General features: G+C 45.4%; 1 protein-coding gene across 1 annotated transcript in view; it reads right to left on the bottom strand.

The window, feature by feature from the left end:
• The window catches only part of LOC115098412 (extracellular calcium-sensing receptor-like), a 51,940-nt gene extending 40,693 nt beyond the window's left edge, over window positions 1-11,247 (bottom strand). Inside the window, exon 1 of the mRNA XM_029614952.1 lies at window positions 10,756-11,247. Coding sequence (XP_029470812.1) covers window positions 10,756-11,247 — 492 coding nt within the window. The remainder of the gene's footprint in view (window positions 1-10,755) is intronic.
• Window positions 11,248-14,291: the final 3,044 nt, after the last annotated feature.

Raw genomic sequence — 14,291 nt, 5'->3', positions numbered from 1 at the left:
CGAGCAACATCACCACTACCATCGGCACTTTTCCGCACAGTTTTGGCAGTACTTCCTGCTCCAGAAACACTGGATCGAGGTCCGCAGAATTCTGCACTGGCGTCAAGAGACATCGAGCCGCTGCGACAATGGTTGGGTTCATGAGTTTGTTAATCGGCTCCCCTGTTCCCAGGCATACCCCACCGACATCGGTGTGGGATTCTGGCCCTCCGCTCATTACGGTCTAAGCACCAGCCACGCCCAGCCTTGTCTCCTCTATACCTGCGCCACCATACCAGGTATCAGAGTTGAGAGGGACGTTGACGTCCACAGGCTACCCCTAGAGGACTCCAGAAATCCACCGAGCCAGCAATCTTCACCGGCTCATCCTTCGGCGGTTCACGTTGGACGGTATGTACCCGCTTCTGCGGCATTCCCATTGAGATGTGTTCTTTAATTCGGGCCACATGGTTAGAAAAGTTCTAGGTCATGTACTTTCCAAGAACTGTATTAGTGTCACATATCGCTATGCCAGCTATGTCAGCCACAATACCAAGAGAACTTCTCTTTCTTTTCTTTGGGTTTGCATCAGGGCTTCCTCCCTTTTTCAGCAATGTGGCTCTGTACTGATTAATGCTCTAGCTTTTGGTTCCTGTTTTAGTACCAAAGTTCCAGGTGCATTTACTGTTCTGCTAAACATGAGATCCAGCACATGCTGCCTTAACTACAAGTCCACCTCGAAGCCTGATACGGGTCTCGATGTCTCCTTGTACAGCACTCAGAAATGCGGGTAAGACTTTACCGCTCTCACTCCCATGGGAGGTTACCTGATATCCACATTACATCAACCCCTCCAGTTGGACACCTCCCGGTTTTCCAACTGGCCAGATATCAGAACAGCCACCCCTACCTTGTACCAAGGTTCCCGGTACACTCCCCTACACGCTTCAAAGCCCAGAGGGGGGAAGAGGGGGGTTGGGGAGTTTTAATTACATTATTCTTTCTTTCAACAGAAAGTAGTTACTCTCCGCCCATCCTGGACCTCAGAAATACCAACTTTCTTCAGAAGGCACAGGTAAAATGGTATCTCTCGTTACCATGTTTCTAAAATGCAGTAAGTACATTACCTCTATTCTTTCTATATGCCTCATGGTGAGTCAACAATATTACAATTCCAAGCTCTGCCGGTGGCATCAGCTGCGACAACTGGGGTATTTCATTGAATCAATATCAGTGACTGCTGTTTCTCTACGGAGTCCAACATCATTCACGCTTTCCTTGCATGGACAGCTGCATAACCACAGGCAGTCCACTATCTGGGATTACTGTCACTGCTATAATTCCCTTATACACTTCTGGACACCATAGTCACAATGACTTTCCTGTCCAGCATCCGCGCAGACATTTTAATACATTCCTACATTTCCCTGCGCGCATATTCCATAACCTTCACTATGCACTTTCCTCATAGACCAAAACTGCTATGAGTTAGATTCAGTGACATTCCATTATCAGTGGGTCTAAGCTATTCAACCGCTTTCGCCCCTCTCTATATCATGGATTTAGAACCAAAATCCTAATCTGATCCTGCTCATGCTCGCATTTACTTCAGGTTGTAAGTTTGACCACAAATCTTCTCACCCAATATGCGTCTATTCCGCTCCAAGCAGTTCCACATAGAGGGGCGGATTTTAAGAGCCCTGCTCGCCTAAATCCGCCCAAATCTGGGCGGATTTAGGCGAGCAGGGCCCTGCGCGCCGGTGAGTCTATTTTACATAGGCCTACCGGCGCGCGCAGAGCCCCGGGACTCGCGTAAGTCCCGGGGTTTTCTGAGGGGGGCGTGTCGGGGGCGGGCCCGAACCGTGCGGGATTTTCGGGGCATGTCGGGAGCGTTCCGGGGGCGGGCCCGGGGGCATGGCTACGGCCCGGGGCAGTCCAGGGGTGTGGCTGCGCCCTCCGGACCCGCCCCCAGGTCGCGTCCCAGCGTGCTAGCGGCCCGCTGGCGCGCGGGGATTTACGTCTCCCTCCGGGAGGCGTAAATCCCCCGACAAAGGTAAGGGGGGGGGTTTAAACAGGGCCGGGCGGGTGGGTTAGGTAGGGGAAGGGAGGGGAAGGTGAGGGGAGGGCAAAGGAAAGTTCCCTCCGAGGCCGCTCCGATTTCGGAGCGGCCTCGGAGGGAACGGGGGTAGGCTGCGCGGCTCGGCGCGCGCCGGCTGTACGTAATCGATAGCCTTGCGTGCGCCGATCCAGGATTTTAGTGGATACGTGCGACTACGCGCGTATCTACTAAAATCCCGCGTACTTTGCTTGTGCCTGATGCGCCAGCAAAAGTACGCCTATTCGCGGTATTTGAAAATCTACCCCAAACTTCCTGGATCTTGTAACATGAGTTATATCCTTATGCCTTCTAATACTGCCTCTGCAACAATTCTTTGTGCATACAGACAGTCAGCATAAGGACAATGTGCTTTTCAACATACAAGCATGCACAACATCTTAGCTGCTCTGCAAGGAGGCTGTACAGCTCTGTCCTTAGCCCTTGTTCACTCTATGCATCCTCGAGCCACTGATCTCAGACACTTACTGAAGGCACTAGCAGACCTTCTCCATATAGGTGTCCATCCTGTCGAATGGTCTTCGACATGTGTAGTGAGGAAAATCTTCTAGCGCGCAGGTCAACCAAACCTGCCCTTTGCTTCTGAATCGAACCATACGGTGCACAGATTCTACTACCTACACATGTTTTCAATGCGTTCCCATAGACGCCTTTCTTCCATCAAGGGCCTCCTAAATGTGTATCTTCCGCTACCTCTCATAACCAGCATTCTTATAATGCTGAACTGGGATGGAGATCACTGTTCCTCAGGCCCACGTCCTGCCCGAGACCAGTATGCTTCCAATACTTCATACCCAAAACTCTTGTGAACCTACAACGGGACAGAGGAACAATAGTCCTCTTAGCCCTATACTGGCCTCGACAAGTATGGTTTCCCATATTCTTCGATCTCTAGATCAAAGACCAATTCGCCGGGGCACAGCGCCCACTCTCGTACTCGGAATCAGGACAAGTTGCGTCATCCCAACCTAACAACTCTTGCCCTGACAGCTTGAATGTTGCAATTCTACAACCACTTAATCTTTCAACACAAATCTCTAAAGTTCTCGTAGCTTCATGAAAGCCTTCTGCACATAAACCTTACCACTTTTAGTGGTCTAGATTTACCAAGTGGTGCACACAAACAGGTTTTCACCTTTTTTCTTGCCCCACTCCTTCTGTACTAGATTACCTATATCACCTTTCGGATTCTGGTCTCCAGTCGTCCTCTGTAAGGGTACACCTAAATGCCATAGTGGCATACCACAAGGAAAAAGGGTATATGCCAATAACAGCGTAACCCCTAGTATGTCGGGTTATGAGAGGCTTACTTCACCTTAAGCCTCCCATTCGACCACTGGTCATTAAATGGGACCTAAGTGTAATACATTCCTGCAACAAGAAATTCCTTACATAAAAAGTATTTTTCTTAGTAGCCATTACATCGACTAGGAGGGTCACTGAGTTGCAACCTCTCATCACATACTCATCCTACATAAGGTTCCTGCATGACAGAGTAGTCCTTTGCACTCACCCCAAATTCCTATCAAAAGTAGTCACAGATTTTCACTTAATCAGTCAATACTCTTGCCTACTTTCTTTTCAAGACCTCTCTCTAGCCAAGGAGAGAGAGTCTTATACACCTTAAACTGAGAGCGTACACTAGCTTTTCACCTGAACCGCACGGTGGTCCATAGGACATCCAACCAACTTTGTTTCTTTTCACAAAAAATGAACGAAGGGTTGCGGTAGTAAAACGGACCCTCTCCGACTGACTAACAGTTCCTCTCCAAGGGCGAGTAACAGCACACGTAGAAACGGCTATGTCTACATCAGTAGTACACTATCGTTCATTGCCCATTATTACCATAGGTAAAGCTGCAACATGGAGTTCCCTTCACACCTTTACAGCTCATTATTGCTTGGGCAAAGAAGAACGACAAGATTCGGCCTTTAGACAATCTGTCTTACAGAACTTGTTTCCAATATATTCCCAACTCCTTCTACATCCAACCTGCTGTGATTTTGGCTTCCTCATTTTTACCAACAATACTGCAATGTTGATTCACTACAAAATGACTCAGCCTATAGCTTGCTAATCACCCATATGTGAGGACTAGCATCCTGCTTGTCCTGGGATAAAGCAAAATTGCTTACCTTGTAATAGGTGTTATCCCAGGACAGCAGGATGTAGTCCTCACAGAACCCATCCGCCACCCCGTGGAGTTGGGTCCGATACGTTTTATTATTTTCTTTTATATTTTCGCTTACGCATAATGCTACAAACGAGACTGAAGGGAGACCCTTGTGGACGCAGGGATCATAGCATGCTGAGCATGCTCAGTGCACTCAGTGTGCCAGTGTCAGTCAAAGCTTTTTAGAAACTTTGACAGAAAGTTTTCCGTGATAGGGCTCCATTACCGATGTCACCCATATGTGAGGACTACATCCTGCTGTCCTGGGATAACACCTATTACAAGGTAAGCAATTTTGCTATCTTCCCTAAGAGCCCTTTTAACCCCTCAGTCATCTAATGGTCCAACCAACTCCCTCACAGATCCTCGACGACTCTTCATCGCCAAAGTAGATGCTTCAGATGTCGGTGTTGGTGCAGTCCTCAGCCAGCATTTAGCCAATCACACCTTGTACCCTTGTCCATTCTTCTCCCAACTCGGGTGCTTCTCACCTGCAGAGCGTAATTATGGACTCGGGGACATGGAATTACTGGTGATTAAATTAGCCTTTGAGGAGTGGTGTTCCTGGCTCGAGGGAGTACAGCACCAAATCACAGTTTACACTGACCACAAGAAACTCGAGTACTTACACCATGCTCAACGCCTTAATCACAGGCAGGCCCGCTGGCCTCTGTTTTTTACCCGGTTCAATTTTCTCTTACGATACTGGCCAGCAAACAAAAATACTTGAGTCGATGCACTCTCCCGTTCATTCTCCACGGAAGATGTTCAAAATACTCCACGGCATATCAGTGACCCAACGAGAGTGCTCCTCTCTGCCACACATACAGTGCCAGCTGGAAAGATGGTGGTTCCTCAACCACTCAGAAGGAAAATCCTCAGATGGGTACATGACTCCTTGTTCGCAGGCCACCCCGGACAAGCTAGAACACTTTCTACCCTTCAAAGGTTCTACTGGTGGCCAACCATGAAAAAGGATGCTCAAGTGTATGTAAAATCATGTCCCACTTGCGCCCGTCAGAAGCCGCTGACAGGCCGCCTTTGGGGGCTCCTTCAACCACTTCCTGCACCTAGTGAGCCGTGGAAACATATAGCCACATATTTCATTATGGATTTACCTCCATCCAATCGCAACAACACCATTTGGGTCACCGTGGACCACTTTTCGAAGAAGGCTCACTTCGTGGCATTACCTGGTCTACCTTCGGCTTTGGAATTAGCAAAATTATTCATTCACCATGTTTTTTACCTCCATGGTCTGCCAAGACACATACTCTTGGATCGAGGGGTGCAATTTACGCTGAAATTCTGGAGATCATTATGCAAGAAATTCAACATATCCCTAGACCTCACATCAGCCTACCATCTGCAGGCCAATGGACAGACAGAGAGGACGAACCATACCTTAAAGCAGTTTTTCCGGGCATATGTGAACTCTAGGCAGAGTGACTGGTCCGATTTACTACCCTGGGCCGAGTTTGCCTTAAACTCCCACCAGTCTGCTTCTACTGGATCATCGCCCTTCCAAATTGTTTATGGACGCCAACCTCTGCCTCCTCTTCCAGTACCTTTGTCTGTGTCGTCTCCGGTGGCACAGGCCTCTGCGCAAGAGTTACACCAACTCTGGGAACACCAAACAACTTTTACAGCAAGCTAGTCAAAAGGCAAAGAAGTTCTACGATGCCCATCATCGGGCAGTTCCTCAGTTGAACCCCAGAGAAAAATTGTGGCTCAGATTGAAATTGCCCTCAGCTCGCTTCGCTCCCAGATACATCGGGCCTTTTGCAGTACTTCACCACCTAGGACCAGTTACTTACAGCCGTTGGTTACCCACTTCACTTAAGATCCACAATGCTTTCTACATCTCGCTATTAAAACTGCTCATCCTGTCTGAATTTGCAAAGAAACTGCCTGAACCCCAACGTCTTGGGTGTGAGGAAGGCGTTAGGATTTGGCCCCAAAGAGAATAGTTGGGAGCCTGCAGCCAACATCCTTGACAAGGAACTGATCAGTTCCATACTTCTTACCCAAGAAAGCCAAAACCCCCGGGGAGGGGCCGTAAGAAGGGGGGAACTGTTTCGCCCGTCGGTCGCAGATGGCTGTGACCACTAATGCTCACCTCTTTCTTTGCTGCATTAACTCCATTGGGGAAAGTGGCGGCCTGCGCCAGCTACCACCGACCTGCCTGGCGTTCCCAGGATGGCGTGGGTGCTGCCTACCGCCATCTTGACTTTGGGATCACTTAGGCGCATGCACACACGCACGGGCCAGTCTTAACCATGTCATGGCGGGAACCTCAGGGGCGTCCCCTCCAGATGAATCATAAGCCGGCTGGTCCTGCTTATTAATGACTTGGCAACGAGTGCCCTCGTTGCTGAATCCTCTTTGCTCACTACGGACGTCCCATTCCAGTTCCTGCACATTTGGCATGAGACGCTCGGGTACCCGCTCCTTGGGGGCCCTTCCTCGTCTCTGGCTATCCGCTCCTCGGAGGGCCTTCTTGCCTTGGACTACTGCCTATCCCGTTCCCCGGGGCTTCTGTTGGAACATTCATTACTGTGAGTACCTTGACTCTACGGACCACTAATGTACCATCTCTAGTGTGGAATTCTCTCTGGTGTACCCCGCGCTGCGGGCCACTACTATACCTTCTCTAGAGTGGAATCCTCCCCAGTGTACCCCACGCTGCGGACCACTACCGTATCTTCTCTAGAGTGGAATCCTCTCCGGTGTATCCCACGCTGCAGGCCACTACCGTACCATCATGAGTAGGAGACCTCTTCAGTGTACCTTGCACTGTGGATTTCTACTGTACCATCTCTAGTGATAAACCCTCTCCAGTGTACCACGTGCTGCGGGCCACTACCGTATCATCTCAAAGTGAGGAACCCCTTCGATATACCCTGTGCTGCAGGCCACTACCGAATTATTGCTACAGAGGAACCTCATCGGTGTACCCCACTCTGCGGACCATTGCCAGATCTCCTCTACCGAGGTATTCCCTCAGGGTATACCCCACCACACAGACTTTGTGACTTCTCCTGCACTCCCTGCTCTTCGAGCAGTGCCTTTCTGTCTCTCTGTGTCTGACGTCCGTGGAGACCTCGCCTCCCAACGGGGAGGCTCATAGGGCTCCTCCCTGTGGGCGGTACCATCTCTCACCTCAGCCCAGGACCCACATACCTACAAATCCTAACACTTTCTTCAGTGATACAAACTTTAAAAACTGACACCATCCCCCCCCCCCCCCCCAACTCATGGCTGGTATAAGGTTATTAGATGCCCTAGGCGAACCTATAGCTAGACTTAACACAATGCCCCTGCTCCATTCCACACACACAGTTAAAGAGTTATGCATTTATATTATAAATGAAAAATATCAAAGAATAATATTCTAAGATAAAAATATCACTTACACTATATTTATATGCACTGTTGTGATGCCAACTAGAAATCCCTGCAAAAAATACATTTGGAACGCATATGGTATTTAGGCCTATTGTGATGTGTGTTGGGTGTGGGCTTGATCCTCTGAAAGCCTAATTACACTAATACACTTCCTTTTAGAAAAATGCCTCACCTCAGTCACACATGCAGAACATAAACAGACCCTCACCAAACACAGAATAGATCAACCATAAAGTAGAAATACAAATGTGCAAATAAAAACTGAATTGGAAACAGCAAAAAGCCAGACTTTCTAAGCAGTGTGATAATGAAAAAACAGATCCATCACCATTCCTCAAACATCAAACAATAAAATCAAGAAATAAAATACATAATCATAATACTAAAAACATACTAATAATATTGTTTAAAAACTGATGAATAAAAGATCAAATAATTAAAAACGCATACAAGTTTTTTTAAATGTCCTAAACACCAATAAAATATTTCAAAACAGCAGACACAGCAAATAACATTTGAAAAATAAAACTAAAAAAGATTTTAAAAATTCATGCTCTCCATACCTGTGAACTTTCGATTTCCAGATGCCCTGAAATTGTCATGGATTATCAGGCAGAGAGTAACTGGGCTAGCTGTGCACACACATTCTCCCTCTCATACACACACATATGCTCTCTCTCACTCTCCCACACACAAGCATACATACTCTCTTTCACTCACTTCCCTTGATTTAGCAGGCAGTAGCAGCAGCAGAGTCTCCTACATCAGACCCCATGGCCAAGGGAACAACTTCTGGCCATGGGGCATTGGATTACTTCTTGCAGGGCATGCTTCTCTTCCTCCTCAGCAGCGCGGCCCCGCCAAAATCGACGGTGTGGTCAGCACTGCCTTAGTAAGTGGAAAAGCAGCGCAGCCCTGCTGGCAACGCTGATTCTGGTGGGGCTGTGCTATTTCTCCACTTACTAAGGCAGCCCTGACCACGCTATCGATTTCAGGGGGCCATGCTGCATTTTCTTGGCATCATGGGCCTCCTCTTCTTCTGCTACCAGTGGCATTGGGTCCACCGGCAGCACCACAGATGCCTTCTTCCATCGCCGGTGGGATCAGGTCCACCGGGAGCACCACGGGTCTCCTCTTCTGCCCCCGGTGGGATCGGGTCCACCGGCGGCACCATGGAAACCCTTCTTCTGCTGCCGGTGGGATCGGGCCCACCGGTGGTAGCACGGGCCTCTCCCTGCTCCTGACGCTGCCGTGTGCAGTTGCATGGTTCGCATACCCGGTGGCACCAGGCCTAGTTCTAGTTCAGTTCTTCTCAGCAAGTTTCTATTTATACTTTCTGGTCTCTTTATTCTATATTTAATCAAGGTCTGTCTGAGTTCTCCATGTGTGACCAAGGTAAGATATTCTACTACCATATAACTTATCTGTAGGGATCTATAGCAGTCTGATTTGTTCTGTTTTCCTAATAGGAAGTGCATTGATGTTCTAGGGCCTGCTCTAATATGTACAGTATTACCTTTCCATAGATAAGGCTGTTACTGTTTGAGTATGGGTGGATTACTATATTGTAATGGTAATTCCATTTATTTATGGCTTTCTGAAGGGCAAGCCCACAGTTAGCATGCATTACAAAAGTCTAATTCCATAGGAGATTCCTACACAGAAGCTACATGCTAGCATGCTAGCTACCTCACCTCAGTCACACTTGCCAAAAACAGAATAAAGAGACTATAGTATAAATAAAAACATATGACAAGAACTGAACTGGAAAGGCAACTCTACATGCAGTGCAGTAATGTAATGCAATGTAAAATTTTACCAAGGACATGAGGACAACAGAGACAGTGTATTTCTCATGATCAAAAGCCTTTATTCTTCTTATGCGCATAAGGAAGTCAGTTCCAAAGTTGGAGAGCTTGACTTAATCTGATATCCAATTGACTTTACTTAAATATACTTTTGTCTAGGACATTACTACAACTCTCCTTTGATTTAAGATCTCAAGGTGAAAACATTTGCTGACATTAACATTCCAAAGTGTCCTGAGAACACTAACTAACCTTGAAGACATACATTTTTTATAACTCTTCATTGTGGTATCTAAAACTACAAAGAGATACATTTGTCTTTCTGTTATCTAAGTGTGAGACAGTCTCAGAGACAGTTTCAAGACCTAGCAATGCTTCCTGGAACTCTTCTGATAATTTTCCGCTAAACAAATGCCTCTAATAAATGTTATTATCGCAGTTCCTCCTAAGGTCCAGGGGGGCAGTGCTTGTCTTAAATATCTATTATGCTTTCATTCATAGTGAATAACCTATTAAATTCTTCATCTGAGGATACATTCTGGGGCACTACAAGTGTTGCTGAGACCATTATTTTAGGAATGCTTCTTTTACTTAACATTAAAATGCATTGAATGGATACACATAAAACAATAAGGATTACTATTATTGTTTTAAGTATCATTAGTAACTGTTGGCCCCAAAGTCCTAGCATTCTTCCCAAACCAAAGACATCCCATGAGGAATTTTCTGTGTCAGTGAAGTGAGTAAGGTGTGAGAGTAGAGTATCTATGACTTGCATGTGATTTCTAATACTGCCATCATTATTAGTATAGGAATAACAAGAACAATTAATAAATTGACAAACCCCTCCTTTGTCATCAAGCAACATATCTAGTGCCATACAATTATCTAAAAATATTTCTTTAAGAGACTTAATCTCTTGTTGCATTAGTCCCATAATCTTCATTGTCTCATTCATTGTGACTTCCACAGTGGCAGAAAGATTTTTTAAAGCACTTTCAAGTTCAAAAACTCCTAAACCAGGGAAAAAGGTTCTCAAAACATGATGAAAGGGATCACAGTCCATCTGGAGATCAAATAGTGACCTGTGCCTTCTCTTAGGGGTAAACCAGTTCTGGTGATGCTTGTTTAGGGAAAGCAATGGTACAATGTATCCAAAGGAAAATTGAGCAGTAGTATTAAAGGAAATAGTCTTTACTGCTCCCCATGGTGCAAAGAACCATAGTCCTGAGGTATTATAAACCGATAGCCTGCTATCATTTACTCTTACCTCAGAAGTGGTGAAGTAGATTTGTGATATGTTCTCTCCGGTAACAATAGGAAGGCCCAACACAGAACAGCCCTGTGCTTCAATATAAGCTTTGGCAAGCAGAAACATGGGGGAAGGAGTGTACTCATCATGAGTATAATTCCCAGTACACCTGAGGTTGTATCCATAACCAGTAGAGCAGGTTCCATGGATCTTTTTCCCAGCTTCCATAGGGCACAGCTGGCGAACCGCATGGACTGACTGACTGCTTCTGCTGTAGTCACAACGAGGTAAAGTCCTGTTGAAGCATGGGGGATAGGTGGGACACTTATGCTTATAGTCTCCGCAATATGAAGGATGTGCCCCAGGGAGGGCCACCATCTTGCCGTTAACCTTATACAGATGAATAGTCATGTTTAGTTCATGGTCAAAACATTCATGCACAAAGCTCCATCGTGCAGACAAACGGTATTTCACCACACAGTAGTAACCCTTCTTATAGGTCACGGTCATAGTATTGGTACAGTTTGCCCAAGGTGTGGCACATTCCGGCTGAAAACACCACCCTGCCTGTTTGGTGTGCAGGGGTAGGGCATAAGGATTAGCGTGGGTAAGAGAGACAGCAGTAGGGGCAATATAAGTATCCCGATTGAGGATGGATGATTCATTGAAAGGTACAGGAACAAACCCAGAGCCATCCGGCTTTAGGTGATAACATAGCCAGCAATCTGAAAGATTCAAAAATTTCTGCAATGTTTTAATATAGGCCAGATAAGTCTGTACATGGGGCCCCAAATAGGGCCATGCCTCTGCGGAGTGCAGATAAAACAGAAGCAAAAGCAGGATCATGTTTGTTCCAGCAGCCTCGTGAGAGAGAGTTCTATGTTCAGGAGCTTCCTGCTGTTATAGTATTGTAGGCCTTTTTACAGTGGGAAAGATGTACCCAGGTAGGGTGTCCTTCTAATTTCACTGCAGAATGTGAGGTTAAAAGTACCTGATAGGGTCCCCTCCACCTGGGGGCCAAGGAGTTCTTTCGTCGAAAAATCCTCAGAAAACCAAAATCACCTGGTTGCACACTCTCAGTAGGCGCAGGGTCCACTGGAGGAAAAGATGCTCATACTTTCTGCCAGTGTGAAGCTAAAACTTTCTGCAACATAAACAAATAATAGTTTAAATATTCTTCCTGGGAAAATATGAGGGCAGGGGAGGGTTTTTGTATTGGACCAATAGCCTTTGGTCGTCCAGTGACTATCTCAAATGGGGTAAGCCCTGTCTTGGAATGGGGTGATGCCCACAGGGCCATTAGTGCTAAAGGGAGAGCCCATAGCCAAGTTAAATTTGTTGCAGCCATGATAATGACCAGCTTAGTTTTTAACCTGCCGTTGAAATTTTCTATAAGAACAGAGGCTTGGGGTGGTAAGGGGTGTGGAACCTGAGAGAGATGCCTAACACCTTACTTAGTGACACTACTATGCCATTCATAAAGTGTATCCCTTGATCACTATCAATTGATTCTGGAATTCCATATCTTGGGATAAATTCTCTCAGCAGAATCTTAGCTACAGAGATTGCATCTGCCTTTACTACTGGGAAAGCCTCCCCCCACCCTGAGAAACAGCAAATCATTGTTAGTGCGTACTTGTAGTTTTGACATAAAGGCAATTCGATAAAATCAATTTGGATTTGCAAAAAACGGCCTAGGGGGTGCTTTAGGTGTGTGGGTATGATGACCAAGCCTTTGGATGCTTTGTACAAATTACATTGCATACACTGAAAATGTATGGTAATAGCCATATGGTAATAAATGGTAACCATATGGTAGCCATATGGTAACATATGGTTACTTCCCCTCCTATGATATGCATTGATAGTTACTCTTTCGTTTCTCCCTCTATTTTTTTTCATTATCCAGTTCAATCTCCTTGTATATATTTTATTTTTGTTCTTCTTCCTTTTGTCCATTCCCCCCTACCTGTTCCATGTATTTTCTACCTTCGGTTAATTGTAAACCAATATGATGTTTCACACTAATGTCGGTATAAAAAAGCAAATAAATAAATAAATACATAAATAGCCAGAGCCTTGACTGCTGGGACCAATCCCCACCAGTGATGAAAAAACATGACCACTAATGCTGCAGGAGCTGCATGGGATGCCTGGTGTATAGAAAGTAAGATATGGGGCAGTATATGTCGGGGGACCACAACCTCGCCATTTGGGCCAAACCATACTTTATCTTTCCATGATTTTGGACAGTGGCCCCTCTTTTGCCTACAGTTTCCAATAATCCTTATCCTGTGCCTGCCACTGAATCAAATTGTTAATATTAAAGTCTTTTATTTTATTTAAGTGGTGTGTGTATTAACAAGTGGCATCCCACAATCCCCACAGTATTGCTGATCAGAGCTGCATGCTTACCTGCCTGATCTGCCAAGTTATTTCCTTTAGCTACAGTCAAATCTTCCTTGCTATGTCTAGCACATTTAACTACTGCCAGTTCAAGAGGCAACTGGATAGCTTCTAGCAATTCTTTAACAAAGGACCCATTCTTAATTATTTCCCCATTGGCTGTTAAAAACCCTCTCATTTTCCACAATGCCCCATAATCATGGACCACTCCAAAGGCATTACGAAAATCAGTGTAAACAGTGAGACGTAATCCCTTTCCTCTAGAGCAGGGGTCAGGAACCTTTTTGGCTGAGAGAGCCATAAATGCCACATATTTTAAAATGTAATTCCATGAGAGCCATACAATATGTTTAAAACTAAATACAAGTAAATGTGTGCATTTTATGTAAGATCACACTTTTAAAGTACAATAAGTCTCTGAAAATATTACACCAGGCCTTAAGACACCAATACATCTCCTATTAGGAAAACAGACCAAGTCAGGCTGCTATAGAGTCCTACACAGAAACTACACGCCAGCAGAAAACCTCACCTGAATCACGTGCTGACCCTCACCTAACATAGAATAAAGAAACCAAAACGCATAACAAGAAGCATGCAGAAAAAACTGAATTGGAAACTGCAACAAGCCAGAGTCTCTGTATGCAGTGTAACAAAGGAAAAAAGAAACATCACCCATCCTTATAAAACAAATCAAGAAATATAAAATCATCAGCAGTAAAACTGTACTAACAAAAAGAACATATTTCGAAACAGCTGATGAGTGGAATATCCAATAATTAAAAACTCATATAAAACATTTCCAGATACCAACAAAATATTTCAAAATAGCAAACACAAAGACTCAGTAATGAAAAATAATAAGGATACAAAATTTTTTTTGCTCTGCATACCTGGGAACGTTTGATATCCAGGTGTCCTGAGATTGTTCTGAATTAGCAGGAGGAGGGGTGGTTTGCTTGGAACTTTCTCCTCTCTGTCACATACCAGCGCTCTCTCTCACACTGGCTCTCAATGACACACATATGCTCTCAGTACTCACATATACACATGTTTTTTCTCTCTCACTTATATAGGCTCTTAATTACACATTTACACACATGCTGTCTATCTTTTCACACTTACACAAATACACAGGCTTTCAATCA

This window comes from Rhinatrema bivittatum, chromosome 1 (assembly GCF_901001135.1).
Source record: "Rhinatrema bivittatum chromosome 1, aRhiBiv1.1, whole genome shotgun sequence".
NCBI classification, from domain to species: domain Eukaryota; kingdom Metazoa; phylum Chordata; class Amphibia; order Gymnophiona; family Rhinatrematidae; genus Rhinatrema; species Rhinatrema bivittatum.
The sequence above is the reverse complement of the archived record's forward strand: the minus strand, read 5'-3'. Positions and strand labels throughout refer to the sequence as shown.